At 40.0% G+C, this 14021-nt stretch overlaps 1 protein-coding gene across 3 annotated transcripts in view; it reads left to right on the top strand.

Annotated features, from left to right (window-relative positions):
• Positions 1 to 14021, top strand: part of LOC129169523 (F-BAR and double SH3 domains protein 2-like) — a 38445-nt gene that overhangs the window by 4205 nt on the left and 20219 nt on the right. For 2 of the 3 annotated variants that reach the window (XM_054756029.1, XM_054756028.1), the window contains exons 2-3: positions 1322 to 1419; positions 11371 to 11416. In XM_054756029.1, the coding sequence (XP_054612004.1) occupies positions 1364 to 1419; positions 11371 to 11416 (102 nt within the window). In that variant the 5' untranslated portion in view covers positions 1322 to 1363. Of the gene's footprint in view, positions 1 to 75; positions 298 to 1321; positions 1420 to 11370; positions 11417 to 14021 lie in introns of those variants that run through there. The other variant, XM_054756027.1, reaches the window with a different exon arrangement.

Consider the following 14021-nt stretch of genomic DNA (forward strand, 5'->3'; position numbering starts at 1 on the left):
ATTTTTAGGTATTTTATTTTGGAACACGACACGGACTCAGGCTTAAATTTGAAGGTTGCACGGAAGTAGTTTCATGAATTAACATGGTTGCTTGACGCGGTGTGTTTTCTGCTCCCTGGGGCCACAGTTGTGTTTTCATCAACGGGGGCTGCACTCACTATTTACCGGACGGTTCTGTGGCTGGACTTTTCTTTTGTCGACATTACATCGAAGGACTTTTCCAGAAAAAAACAACTTTTCGAACTTTTCGCGTAGTTTTTATGTCCAAAAAGAAGGATGCAACCCCCACCGAGAAAGGTGAGATTTTTCTCCTCGTATAGCCTCCTAAGCTAGCGTTACTTCGACGAATTAATGGTTGCCAGACGACGGCTAGCATCCGTTCTTATTTAACATTATCAGCGTGTTGTCATTTTGTCGCTTAGTTTTATGACAAAAGAAGCTGCGAAAGAAATAAAACTTGTGTACAAAAAATTCACCATGTGCCACAAATGTGTGGGGGGAAAATGGACCCGTTAACTTGTTTGTTCTCGAACTAAACATTTTCATTTTGATAGAAAACAATTGTTCTATACTTGTATTCGTCACATTTTTCACAGGTAAATTAAGTCATTGGTTACTTAGGCGCACTCTAAAGCAGCTAAATTCACTCTTTGAGTTCAAGTAAATATCATTTACCTCCACTCTTTACTAGCGACTGCAGCAGACTGAAGCGGTAGTCTTGTTTTTAAAAAAAAGTCATAATTTCACTTAAAACGGTTGAATTTGTATTTTCAATCAACACCGATTTTAAGATGGAGCCAAACTGGATGACACGCGTATCACATGAAGACGTTCTGCTCTCGATTAACGTATCTTTGGATTTGTGCAACCTTAAATGCACCGATTTCTAACGGAAGTGTGGTGCGTTTTCTTACCCTTTCTGCAAGAGACGAAGGGAAGAAACAACCGTTGCTTATAAAGCGTTTAAAAGTCACAATAACTCACATATATGAAATGTAGCACCCCCAAATATGGGTGTAATTTAATTACAACAAAATGAGAATGACAGTGAATTACAGCATACCTTTTTATTTAATGGAAAATGTCGCCAGGTGCATTTGATTCTTATATTGCTGATTATGAAACAGTTCAATTGCTTATATCTGCATTTATTGATACATAGTGGAATAAAATGTAATATAATCAAGGAAACACATACTGTCGCAATATGAGACTGATCAAACACTCACCTCTCCAGAGTTTTCTCTTGTGCTTGTGTTTTTAATTAGCCCTAAGAAAGTGTTCCAAAACAGCACTCAGTATTGTGTTCTTCTTCCGTCAGGTCCGGGTCACCCAGGAGCTCAAGCACACTCACAATGATCAGATGAGCCAATTGCACATCAAACACCAGACAGAGTGTGACCTCCTAGAGGACCTGAGGTGAGTGGCCAATGTGTCAAACTGTCAACATAGTAAACAGCAGGGTTGTTCAAGTGGAGGCCCACGGGCCAATCCTGGCCCGGGAATGACAGTTCACAACTTTGGAGTGACTAAAAATCTTTTGCAGTAGATTCCAAAAAGTAGCAGAGCATTGTCATACAGACCCATTGACAGGCTTGTGTTCCCACAAATCTCCAGCAGACTGGGGGCAGGGGGCAGCTCGTACATTATAGCAATATATTTTATCTTATGTTTTGTGTAAAACTTAGACAGAAACAATACAGACACACCATTCACCAGTACGAGCCTGGAGACAAGATTATAACGTCACTGTTTGGTGTGTATAGTAACGGACAGTGTGCTAGCAATAGCATGAATTAACTAATTTGCACATTAGCACTCAATAACGTCATCAAACCTGACCGTCAAGCATTCCAACACAGCGTTTGGGACCAAGTATGCGGTCAAAGAAAAACGGGCAAAATACAGTATAGAAGTCTATCTGTGCAGCGTGGGAGAAAGGTCACACACACACAATGGTGCGTTCAAAGATCGACGAACAAAGTGAGACGTGTCGCCGCTCACAACATACAATGTAAACATGCAAAAACTGGGGGATTTGTAACTGTGTCTTATTTTTTAAGTAAAATAATGGCCCATATTGATAAACATTTACATAAAATTCAATGTATTTAGGCTTGTCACGATAATAACTCGATTAATCAAACAATAATGAAAAAAAAAACAAACTCTGTCATTTTGCTGGCCTCGATAAATTGACATGTGCATGCGTGTTTGTTTTCCCTTCTTTTTACCGCAAAGGCTGCATGACAATAGGGTTCATGCTGCACATTGGTGAAGTTAGTTTCATGTTGGACGTTGGATATTCGTCTCCATCGCTGTTAATTTCACTTTTTAATTTTTCACTATTCGGGTCCGTAGCAAAAGCGGTAGTTCCCCATCACTATGCCTGGACTGCTCTCTCATGGTGCGGGGAGCTCGCACAGGAAGAGTGTGTGGAAATATTTGCCCAGCGGACCGCTCATTCACACCGGCATGTCCTTACCAACACCAACCACCCCTCTGCTGAACTAAACAAGTCGAGGTGGCAACCAGAAACATCGGCTTAGTCTGCAAAAAAACTTTTGATACTCTTGCTCGCCACCGAACGTGAGCATGAGCTCATGTACAGCAATAGCCAGTATTACCTAGCTAGGTTAGCTTGGTTTAGCGGAGCATGCTAATGCAGCTGTGTGTGTGTGTGTGTGTGTGTGTGTGAGCCACTCAGGCTGTATGAGTTGTGCTTTAGTGCTTGTTAATGTAACCCAACATTATAGGTTGGCCGCTGACTTCATGCTAGTTGTGTGTGAAATAGGGACAACAGCCATGGCTTCAAGACCCACTCGATAGCTATCTCACTTAGCCGTAGTCCAAACACATTTTCAACACACTTCCGGCCTTCAAAATAAGAGCGCCGCACATCCTGTCTCATAGTGGTACCAAAATTAGAGTGTCATAAAAATCGGATAAATTAATAAAGATATTACAATTGCATCTGCAATTTTATTCAAAAGCTCTTGACATTCCAATTACAAAGTGTAATACTCTTGAGAAATTAAAGTTTATTGCTACTGGTATGATGTACAGCAGGGGTTACCAACGTTTTTCCTTGTGAGAGCTACTTTTACAAAATGAAAATAGCCAAGGGCTACTCATTTTTGTAACATTTCTTTTCAGAGCTTATTTTAAACCCAAACAAAGCGAATATGCTTGTTTTACCAGATCGTTAACAAAATGCTGGTGTCCACAACTCACATTTTGTATTTCAGAATGCATTTCTTTCTACTGTTCTTTTATTATTAACTGAAAACCTGAATGAAAAGCAGGCTTGCGGGCACCTCATGTGGTCGTGGGGGGCTACCTGGTGCCCGCGGACACCACGTTGGTGACCCCTGATGTACACACATTATTATGCCATTATTATTATTGTTATTATTATTATTAATGAAAAAATGGTCTAAAAAATCTTGTCAATAATATCCATTATCAACAATAATTTGTAGGACAATTATCATCCAGCGAAATTTGCTATTGTGACAAGCTTAAATGTAGTTATTTACAAATTAATTTTTTTAGGTACTACTGCCAAAAATGCTAGTCATAGATCCTCTATACTGTATAACAGGAGCACTGATGTTTGTAAGCACCTGTAATAATCAGCAGCATATACAGGTATAGGTATGAGGAAAAACTCACTGTCTCAAGCTTTGTGGATATTTTGGACAGTGTTGGTTGTTTGCGTGGGGGGGCAATGTTTTTTTTTCACCTGCGTGGTTTTGCGAGGAGCTTCATGCTGTTTTTTGTGGTCCTGCTTCGGACCTGATGGGGTTGGTTGTGTTGAATTTCCCTGGTTCTGTGCCACCGCAGGGGACTTGTGCATGACGGGTTTTGCACTCTGCTCCGACGTCTTTTTAGGACTTGAGCGTTGCTCCTTCTCCGTTGCTATCAGACTGCTCATATGGGAGATTTGGGATGCAGGCCGGTATATTTATATTTATTTATTTTTGCTGATGTCAGACCTATATTAATATCGGTTTGGGACACCCCTAAGCGATTTTGCAGTAGATTCCTCAAAACAGCAGTGTACTTTTGTCACAGAAGACATTTGATTAGTGTTTTTGCAGAGGTACTTAAAACGTTACAGTCGTCCATTACTGTTTGAACGTCACTCCTTCACTCTATCGCGTTTTTTCAAAAATTAATTAATGATAGGTGTTTTGTGGTTGATTACAGCCTATTATTAGTCCAACAAATGCATATTTAAACAAATGTTATGTATTCTATTATTAAAAATTTGCTTTTTCAAGCAAAAAATGGTCCAAATGAGCTAAAATACAAATACATACAGTTTAAGGCAATACAAGACGTTGATAAGCTGTAGTCTACACTGGCCACTAGGTGTCACTAGTAACACGCACCAGACCTGATCGCCAACGACATGCTTTTATTATTTTATAATTATTTATCTCACAACAGGCACAATAATAACATAACAATAATAGTCATCATTGTTGTGGCCGTACTCCAGCTAAAACTGTGAACACACAGTTTCATTTATTGAAACACACACGAGCACACACGTCTTAAGTCTTAAATGGTGTATTTTCTCTGATCATATCTTCTATATTAATATGAGTGTAAAGATGACTATAGGGATTTTATTTCATGTTTACAGGGCTCTAATAATGGTAAAAAGCGTATTTAGAAAGTCATGAATAGGTTTTCTATGCTCTAACTATGAAAATATATCCTAATATTGAATCCTACTTGGTGTAAATGTACATATCGCGGTCGGTTCTGTAACCAATCAACCGTGATAAACAAGGCATTACTGTACAGTGCTTCTGTCATATATAGGATCTCACAGAGTCCTCAAAACAGCAAAGCATATTCGTCAGATGATATTCGACTAGTGTTTTTGCTTGAGATAAGTAAAAATCTCTCCTGTCATGTTTGGCTAGTGTTTTATTTTTGGTGTTTTTCCAGATTTTGCTATGTAAAGGTTTGTGTTAAATAATACATGTACAGCACATACAAAGTGTTACAGCAACAAACAGTATTGTTCTCCAACATGTATGCATTCCAAAGGTTGACAAGTCAAAGGCTGTGGTCATGTTTCCAGCCGCCGTTGACTTGACAGCCCAACAGTTCCCCACTTCCTGTCTGTGGTTGGCGGCAAAGAGCCGAATCTTCCAAACAGCTGGAAGTTAAGGTACCAAGAGCGCCAGATGTTCCGATCGGGCGTCAAATTGCTGGCTGTGGGAGGCTCCCGGTCACGCTACGCTCGCCAGAGACAATACGAGGCCAGAGAGCGTCGGAGCTTAGTGGCTCCGTCATTTAGCTTGAGCAGTGATTCATCAAACTGGAAATTGTGCCAGGTTGTCAGCAAGGCTTGTGCTTGGGAAAATGACAGGAAGAGCAGAAAGGAAGAGAGACGGAGGGGTGGAAGCTCCCAGGAAGTAAGGCCAGATTGTTTGGAGCGCGAGGTGGAGCGGTACACTCAAGTCTCGACATGTTTACTAGCTTAATGATGATTTTTGCTGCAGCAGACTTTTCCCGGGGCACTGACCTCTCCCCTCAAGTGTACCTATAAATTAAAGCAAGGGATGGAGGCAGCTTTGTTCTTTTGCCTTGTAAATCCACTCCGTTTGAAGGTAATCTTTTGTAACATTCCTCGAGACATTTGACAATTTGTGTTTGCAGCTAAGAAATTAAGCAAACAGTTGCAAGGGAAACTCATTTAGCCCTTGTGATTTGTCAAATTTGGCCATCAAGGGTGGCAATTTTGTGTGAAATGAGCACAGGAGGAAGGGGGAAATGGCGGGAATAATAAAAGATCTCCGTCAGAGCCTCACTGGGATCAGCAGCTTCATTGATAACCACGAGGATTCTTTTTTTTTTTTTAACCCCTGTCCTGTCCAGCCTTTAAAGCAGATAGAATTGTAGATCTAAATGCCGTCAAGTGCTCAACAGATTTACTCTGCCAGGGAGAAGTGTGATATACACTTCCTCTGTTATACAAAATTTATTTGACTTTGATGCTTGTTATTAAGCAAATTTGGAGCGACCGGACCGGAGCAGGAGGGGACAGAGAAGAAGAGAAAAGAAAACAGGGGGAGGTCCGGGGATGAGAGGGGGACAAAAAAAAAAGAGACAAGAGACAAGGACAACAGCAGCAACAACAACAATTGTAACAACAAGAACAGAACAACAGAAACATACAGAACAACATCAGCAAATAAATGTCTGTGACAACTATAAAGACGAACAAGGACATAAGGACAAAGGACAAAACAATATCAACAACCACAATGACAACGCTGTCAATGACAATCACACATAATAGCAGTCATGAAATGATGAACTATGATAGTGATCACAATGACAATACTGCATTAAAACAGTCACACATAATAGTAGTCATGAAATGATGAACTATGATAGTGATCACAATGACAATACTGCATTGAAACAGTCAGCTCAGTGAGCTCAAAATGTTAATATACTACACATACCAAAGACATGGACCAGAGGGCTGCATGGGAGGCGGACTTCCACTGTGTCGTGCCGCTGCTGTGTCAGCAATTTATTATTTATGGCGACAAATAATTTTGGCATCTTTATTGCCGTATTTATTTAGCTGTTTTCAACAACCAGCAGAACATGAACAGAAAACTTTGCAAAACTGTTTATTTAATGGCAAAGTTTGCAGCCTGGCTCAGGGCACTACTCTTTTAGAGTAGTACGAATACATTGGACATGAATTGTTCAATATATATTTTTATTTCAAAATAGCTCAATTAACAAAATAAAATAACATTTTTTTTCCCTTATAGAAATCTGTCCTGCTTAATATAAAACAGTATAAAGTGAGTGTGCAGGTTTATGATAGTGTAGGTGTGTCCAACTTGCAGCACTGTTAAAGCTACTTTGACAAAAAGAAAGTAGTATTTGTGTTTTATGTGACTGCCGACATTTCAATTGTACTTTATTTACAAAGCACATCTCCACTCAAAAAGTGTGCCCGTTGTCTTTATGCTATTTTGTGCTCATTTGCTATTAAATGCGGCCCATCATGTCTGAATTGAACAGTTATAAAAATACAAAGAGTTGAAGCAAATATTTTTTTGTGAGCTACTGCTAGCACAATGCTACCTGTTGGAGAACCCTGTGATAGTGTCACATCATCGTAAAGCTGGATACACTGTGTTTATGTTGAACAGTTTAGCTACACAACTAGTGTTTTGAAGAAAAGTCATCATTTTTATAATAAGAGAGCAAGGTTAAGTGACACTTTAAAAAAAGGAAGTTAGCACGTACAGCATAAATGTGATAGCCTTTGCAGCTTCCCTGTGGGACAAAAACGAGGTCCAAACAAACCGCACTGCTTGTTTTTTTTGTTTTTTTTTTTAAACACAAAATGTCACGGTGGTTAAACAAGGGTAGTTGTTACATTTAGAGTCCGTGAACCAGAGGCTAGGCGGATAACTGTAACTAGCTAGCTGCCGCCAGAGAATCCGTGAGAGTCTGGCAAAGTGTGTAAATAAAGATTCTAGAAACGTGGAAAGACAATGAGTGAAAGGAGAGCGATCACATACGCTGTCATTGATGGGCTTAGCCTGTGACAAGCTGTCATCAATTGACTCCACATTTTACACACTATTTTTATTCTTACGGTAATAAGGGACAGTGCGTCAATAAGGGAATGCAGACTTTTTTAAAATTTATTTCATTCGTAAGGTGTGGCGGCTTTTATTTTGCTACGATCAATTACATTCAGCGGAAACCCTGCATTTGTCAATGAAATGTAATAATCTATATTGTATGTGCTTGTCAACATATGGTGACATCAAATAGATAGTCGTGGCAGTCTTAAAAAGGAAAACTACACTTTGTTTTGGCATTTTGCCCATCATCCACCTTATGTGAGGCATGAACACACGTCTTTCTCCTTTCTGTGTGTTCTAAATAGAGAAAAACTGCTAGCACGAAGCAGCTAACAATGCAGGTAAAGGGATTCACCTAGTCCACCGACCAGCCCTCCATTAAAACACCTCCAAAACCCCCCAACAACATTTTATTGTTTTATATACAGTACATGCTAGCAAGATTACTATTGCAACAACAGACAGTCTAATCCCAGCTCACGTTCAATGTTAGTTGGTTAATAATCCAACGCTTGGTGAATTCTCTTTCACAATGATGGGGGAGCTGACATCAAAAAATCTAAAAGTGACGTCGCTATGAACACTTGGCCGTCACAAGCCAGTTGTCCCTGTGGTAACTTTTCTGACACCTCCTGCTTGAAGGATCGTAACACGTAATACTTAAGGTATTTTGCCATATTTTGGTCATTTTAAGCACTACAGGAGCTTTGATTGCATTGATTTCACAGAGCTCATGGCAATGAACGCTACTTCCGTCAACAGCAACATAGAAAGAACTTTTGCTATCACTAATTATGGCAGGCTTTGTGACAGCCACCGCTGACTACAGTTATCCCTTGTTTATTTAGATTAATTGGTTCCCACCCGACCGTGATATGGGATTTTCCTCAAAGTAGGATTCGGTATTAACAAAATGAATATTTTTGTACTTGCAACATAGAAAACCTGTTTGACTTTCTGAATATATATTTTTTTTTACCATTATTAGAGCCCTCTAGACAAAAATAACACCCCTATAGTCACCTTTGCACTTCTATTACCCAATATAGTAGATATTATGATATAGAAAATAAGCAATTTAAAGGAAAACTGCACTTTTTTTGGAATTTTGCTCATCATCCACAATCCGTATGTGAGACATGAACACATACAGTATGTCTTTCTCTTTTTTGTGTGTTTTAAAACTATAAAAAAAAGATAAAAAGAGCAAGCTCATTACTGCACGTGTGGGACATACTTATTACTCTTCAGATTTTCCCACAGTGGAAGCCGTTTTTCTCCATGTGATGGAGAGGCTGAAACAATAAAATACTTGGCCTTTTTTACATGAAAATATTTCTGTGTTCATAGCCCCTTAAACTGTATTTGTATTTTAGTTCAGTTAGAAAATGTTTATGCTTTAAAATGCATAATTACATAACATTTGCTTAAATATGCATTTTTTTGACTGATGGGCTGTAGTCAACCACGAAACGGCAATCATTTATTAATTAATACATTTTTGAAAAACCGCGATAGAGGTACGGAGCGATGTTCGAACCGCGATTGAGCGAGGGACGACTGTACTACTTTTTACTTTTACTCCCCCCAGGGCAGAGAATAACGTTGTTGGGTGCGAGGCTGATCCATCTATCGTGAAACACTAAGTCGTTCTCGTAGCGTTAGCGACTAAAAGTTTAATTGACAAAATAAAACCCTAATGAAACAGTCACTTACAATGTCTGCTCTCACTGGGATGCCGACTGATGGGATGGCTGTATCTTTCAGCACAAGGCTTGTGCTCCCCGTTGAGCTGGTAAATTCAATTCAAACTCACAGGCGATGCAACACCATTAGCTTACAGTATGTTGGCGTGGCGTGAGGCGTTGTGAGTTGCTGTGAGCGAGGCACTATGTAACACCAGAAAATCATTCTTGTTGGCTCCTTCAATAACAATGTCACTATAGTTGGGTTAATATGTACATCACCTTATGTAAATGCAACATTGTTGGAGTTTTTGGAGGACTTTATAGTTGAAATACGTGGGTCCATTATGTGCATTGTTAGCTCCCTCATGTTGGATGTTTTTTTTCTCTCTTTTAGAATGCACAGAAAAGGGAAAGACGTGTTCATGTTTCACATAAGGATGGTGGATGATGGGCAAAATTTGAAAAAGAAGTGCAGTATCACACCAATACGCACCAGTGTAGCATCCACACTTAAAGATACTGTACATAGCATGTTGGCCACACAGGCACAGTCCAGATCGGGAAGACCTGGGTTTGAATCTTCGTTGGGCATTTTCTGTGTGGAGTTTTCATGTTCTCCCCGTGCGTGGGTTTTCTCCGGGTACTCCGGTTTCCTCCCACATTCCAAAAACATGCATGTTAGGCTAATTGGCGACTCTAAATTGTCCATCGGTAAGCATGTGAGTGTGAATGGTTGGTAGTATATGTGCCCTGCTGGTGACTAGTCCAGGGTGTACCCCGCCTGTCGCCCAAAGTCAGCTGGGATAGGCTCTATCATATCCTTGCGAACCTAATGAGTATAGAAAATGGATGGATGGATCATGTGAATATTATAACGTATTTGATTATTATTGATCGTGACAAACATCAAGTTGTCAAATAAATCATTCTGTAGGTGTACGTATGTCCTCAGTGCTCCGTTGCTCGCTTTTATTTGGACAGTTTATCAAAAAATAAGACAGTTCTTCATTGAATATGTCAAGTATGTCATCAATAGCAATATGCATTTGTCTTACCATGGCCTTTATTTGCGTGGATAGTGCCAGGGCTGTGTGCGGAAAGTTACTCTATGATAGGGTTTTGTTTTATTGTGCTTAAAACTAAAACACAAAATTAGTTCCTCATAAGAGTCATTCTAATATACCTAATATTTTGATTAATGTCATTATAAGACTAAATATTTTTAAAATATCCGTCTGGAATTCCAGCAATTTCTTTTTGACGTAACTTCATCCCCGTTTTGACTCTTCGCATCCACCTTTTAAATGAAACCGATTTGGCTAAGCTTGTAGTCATCTAAAATGTGGCATCAATTAGATAACAATATTAAAAACATGCACACTAATAATGAAAAAGTGTTCCTTTTGCTATCGTTTGCCCTGCTCCATTCACACCGATGACAGCAGACGTTCTGCCACTCAAGCTTTCTTTTATTTGCTAAGCCTCTGCTGGGTCCTCCAAATATGATACTTTCTTTCAGTATTTCCATTTCTGTGAAATTTTGCTTCTTAGTCCTCGCTGTCTTCCTACAAGCCGTGATTCCGAATGAAAGTGGCCATGGTAACAATGCAATCAAAGGTCTTTAAATATTGACGGCCAATTCTTGAGGCAGAGCTGCACACACACACCTGGACTCAAGGTGGAATTTATAAACCACAAATTGCATGAATGTGTGCGTACGCCACTTTTTTTAAAATTCAGAATTCCACGCACACTTTTATAGATGAGTCCCCCTGCACCTTACCACCATGTATTGGCACCTTTGATCCCAAGTTGCATCCAAATGTAAGGAATTCCCCAATTTTTCTAGTTTTGTAGAAATTTTGTTGTGTGTAACTAGCAAACAAACGTTCTAATGGAAATGTAGGCTACTTGGCGGGGGTAAAGACGAAGTTGTTGTGGGGCCAATGACTAATAGACAAAATAATACATGGATGGACAGTTTTCTAGCTTTTTTAAATCCCAAATGAATTAATAATTCTCTTTTTTTTTTGCAGGACATTTAGCCAAAAGAGGGCGTCTGTAGAGCGGGACTACGCCCAGGTAAGGAAACCTCCATGTCGTAAACAGAACAAACTATCACTACAGACACTGAAGAGACCTCCTGCAAGCTTCCCGTGGGACATCAGCTTGGACGTTGGAAAACGCACATCTCCGCCTTGGCAGTGTTGCCGTGTTTTCGTCCCTGTGAGAAATGTCCAGTGCCAATGTGAAGAGAGGGGGGGGGCTCGTCTGCGGTCCGCCTAGCAACCCAAAGTGTCTTGTTTGCCCATCTGCATCATGAGGCGGAGAAGGAAGTGCCTCTGCCGGAGAGGTCGCGTTCTTTGTTTGCCCGTACGTCTGCAGGATTACGTAAAAAAAATTTTTTTCACAAACCCGCTTCACGGATGATGGACATTAGGATTGCCTCGATACTGCTAGGGTTGGCCTTTGTTAGAATTTTAGGTCACAACCAGCAGAGGAGGCAACTTAATGCATGCCCGACTAATTAAAAGGCTGCATACTTGAGAAAGATCAAAGAAATTGGAACAGAAAATGTGGGAAAAAGTTGTAAATACTGCAATACAGCCTAAACTATGTGCACAGCACTTGATGGAAAGGCAATGGAGTGCGGACAAAGTTGGTGCATCAACACTTCTGAACATCCACAGCCTTCCTATTGGGTGTTTTCTCTTACTTTTTGAGATCGCTTTTATACTTTGAAACACTTTTAATGTTCTGATAAACAGCGGGAAGATCTCTGAGTGTCGGCTGCCTTTCTGTTCAGCGTTTTTTTGCTTTATTTTTATTCTTTTATAGTCCAAAGTCAATCAAAAGGACCCATTTTTGAGCTGTTGTAAAAGTTGTCCGCCCTCATATTCGTTCTTCCTGGTGCAGCCTCCGCATTGGGATGCAGCGAGCGTCTCTGGAGAGAAGAACAATGTGTGGAAATGAATGTTATCATTTACATCTTAAAAGTGTTGAGTGTTTTTTTTTAAAGCTCTGAAATGAAAGTGAGGCTGAAAGATTTGCTTGTGCTCCAGTCAATCGGGCACTTTTAGTTCCTCGTACACCTGCGAGCTGCTTCAGCCACCGGGGGATTGCTATTCCCATCACACCGAGCCATTCAAATGACCTCCTCTGTTTGGCTCTTCCTCCTCCAGGCGCTCTTATTCAAACGTGTCCGCTTATCCCAGTTCAGTCGCACATTCTCCCCTCGTGTCACTCTCACAATGGGTCGATTTGTTGCGGTTCTTCGGGCTTGGCACCGGGACTGCTGGGTTCAGAGGCGTCTTGACCAACTCAGGACCTATCCATCTATCATCTCGCAGGAGTTTTCAAAAGCATATTACAGTGGAACCTAGGCTAGCGTCATTCATTTGTTCCAGAAGGTCTGACTTTAACCAAAATGGACGGAAAGCAAATCAGTGTTTCCCATAAGAAATAATGTAACTCCAATCATTCAGTTCCAGAAAGCCAAAAATATTAGCACCAAACATATTTTTTTAGTTTTACATGCAGGAAACAGTTCAAAACGCATATAAATATACTGTATATATGTGATGAATGAAAGGGATAAATGAACATTTAAGTTACTTTTACCTCGTTGAAGACGGATTCTTGATGTGACTGAAAACAGGAAGGTGGTGGTGGTTGATGTCTCTGCCACATCGTATCTTTGGGAACAGTCCCGTCTTCAGTGAAGGCAAATGTAGCCTTAAAAGTTGATTTATTTCTTTCATTCAACATTCATAGGCATTTTATGCCTGTAAAACTATAAAAACATGTTGTGTGTTTAACATTTTTGAAAGTCAACCGCTGATGACATGGGTGACGAAAGTTCCGGTTCCCGTTGCCATTTTGTTTAGCTAACTAATTAGAATGCTAACAAGGGAGAACGTTTTGTGATTAAAAAAATACATTAAGAACACAATTGGACTCACAAAGTGTATTTACAACTTGACAAAACGTGCGCCATATTGTACGCTAACTGGAGAATGCACACAAACTGTGGCGCAAATTTTCGGCGTTAACCGAAAAACACGCTAACCGGGGCGGATTCTCACCAATGTTCCACTGTAATTAATATATCATGCTGTTTTGTGTTTGAACACGGCACATTATTATTCAAAAGTATTCATATTGAAGCAAATTTGACGTATTTTTTGCCTAAACTAAGCATTTTCAAGCATAAAAATGGCTAATTAACTAAAATACATATGAAGCATTCTCCTGAAAGGGGTACCAAAAGCGTAACATAGTACACTAGGTCCCCAACTTACAAACATCCGACATGCGAACTTTCGGAGATATGAACACAAGCCGACTGGTCTATTTTTTTCATGTATTTTGCCTTTTAGTACTGTAACTCCATTATTTATACTGCTACATGCTTGACCAGTAGAGGGCACTGTGACACTGCTAATGGGAACAGGAAGCCACTGGAGATAAAGCTAAATGGAAAGCTAAATTGTAGCTGTATGATACAACCCGGACAGAGCGTGTGATTAAAGTTCATGAAGAGTTAATAGGCCTGCTTAATTCTACACCACTCACAGAACACTACCTCTTTTAGAAGAGTCTAACGACAAAGATGATTTGTCCTTTTTTTCGATAACTCCTCCTCCAACTCCACCACAACGACGTATTCTCGACCACTCCTCTTCAA

This window comes from Dunckerocampus dactyliophorus, chromosome 16, assembly GCF_027744805.1.
Source record: "Dunckerocampus dactyliophorus isolate RoL2022-P2 chromosome 16, RoL_Ddac_1.1, whole genome shotgun sequence".
Classification (NCBI taxonomy): Eukaryota; Metazoa; Chordata; class Actinopteri; order Syngnathiformes; family Syngnathidae; genus Dunckerocampus; species Dunckerocampus dactyliophorus.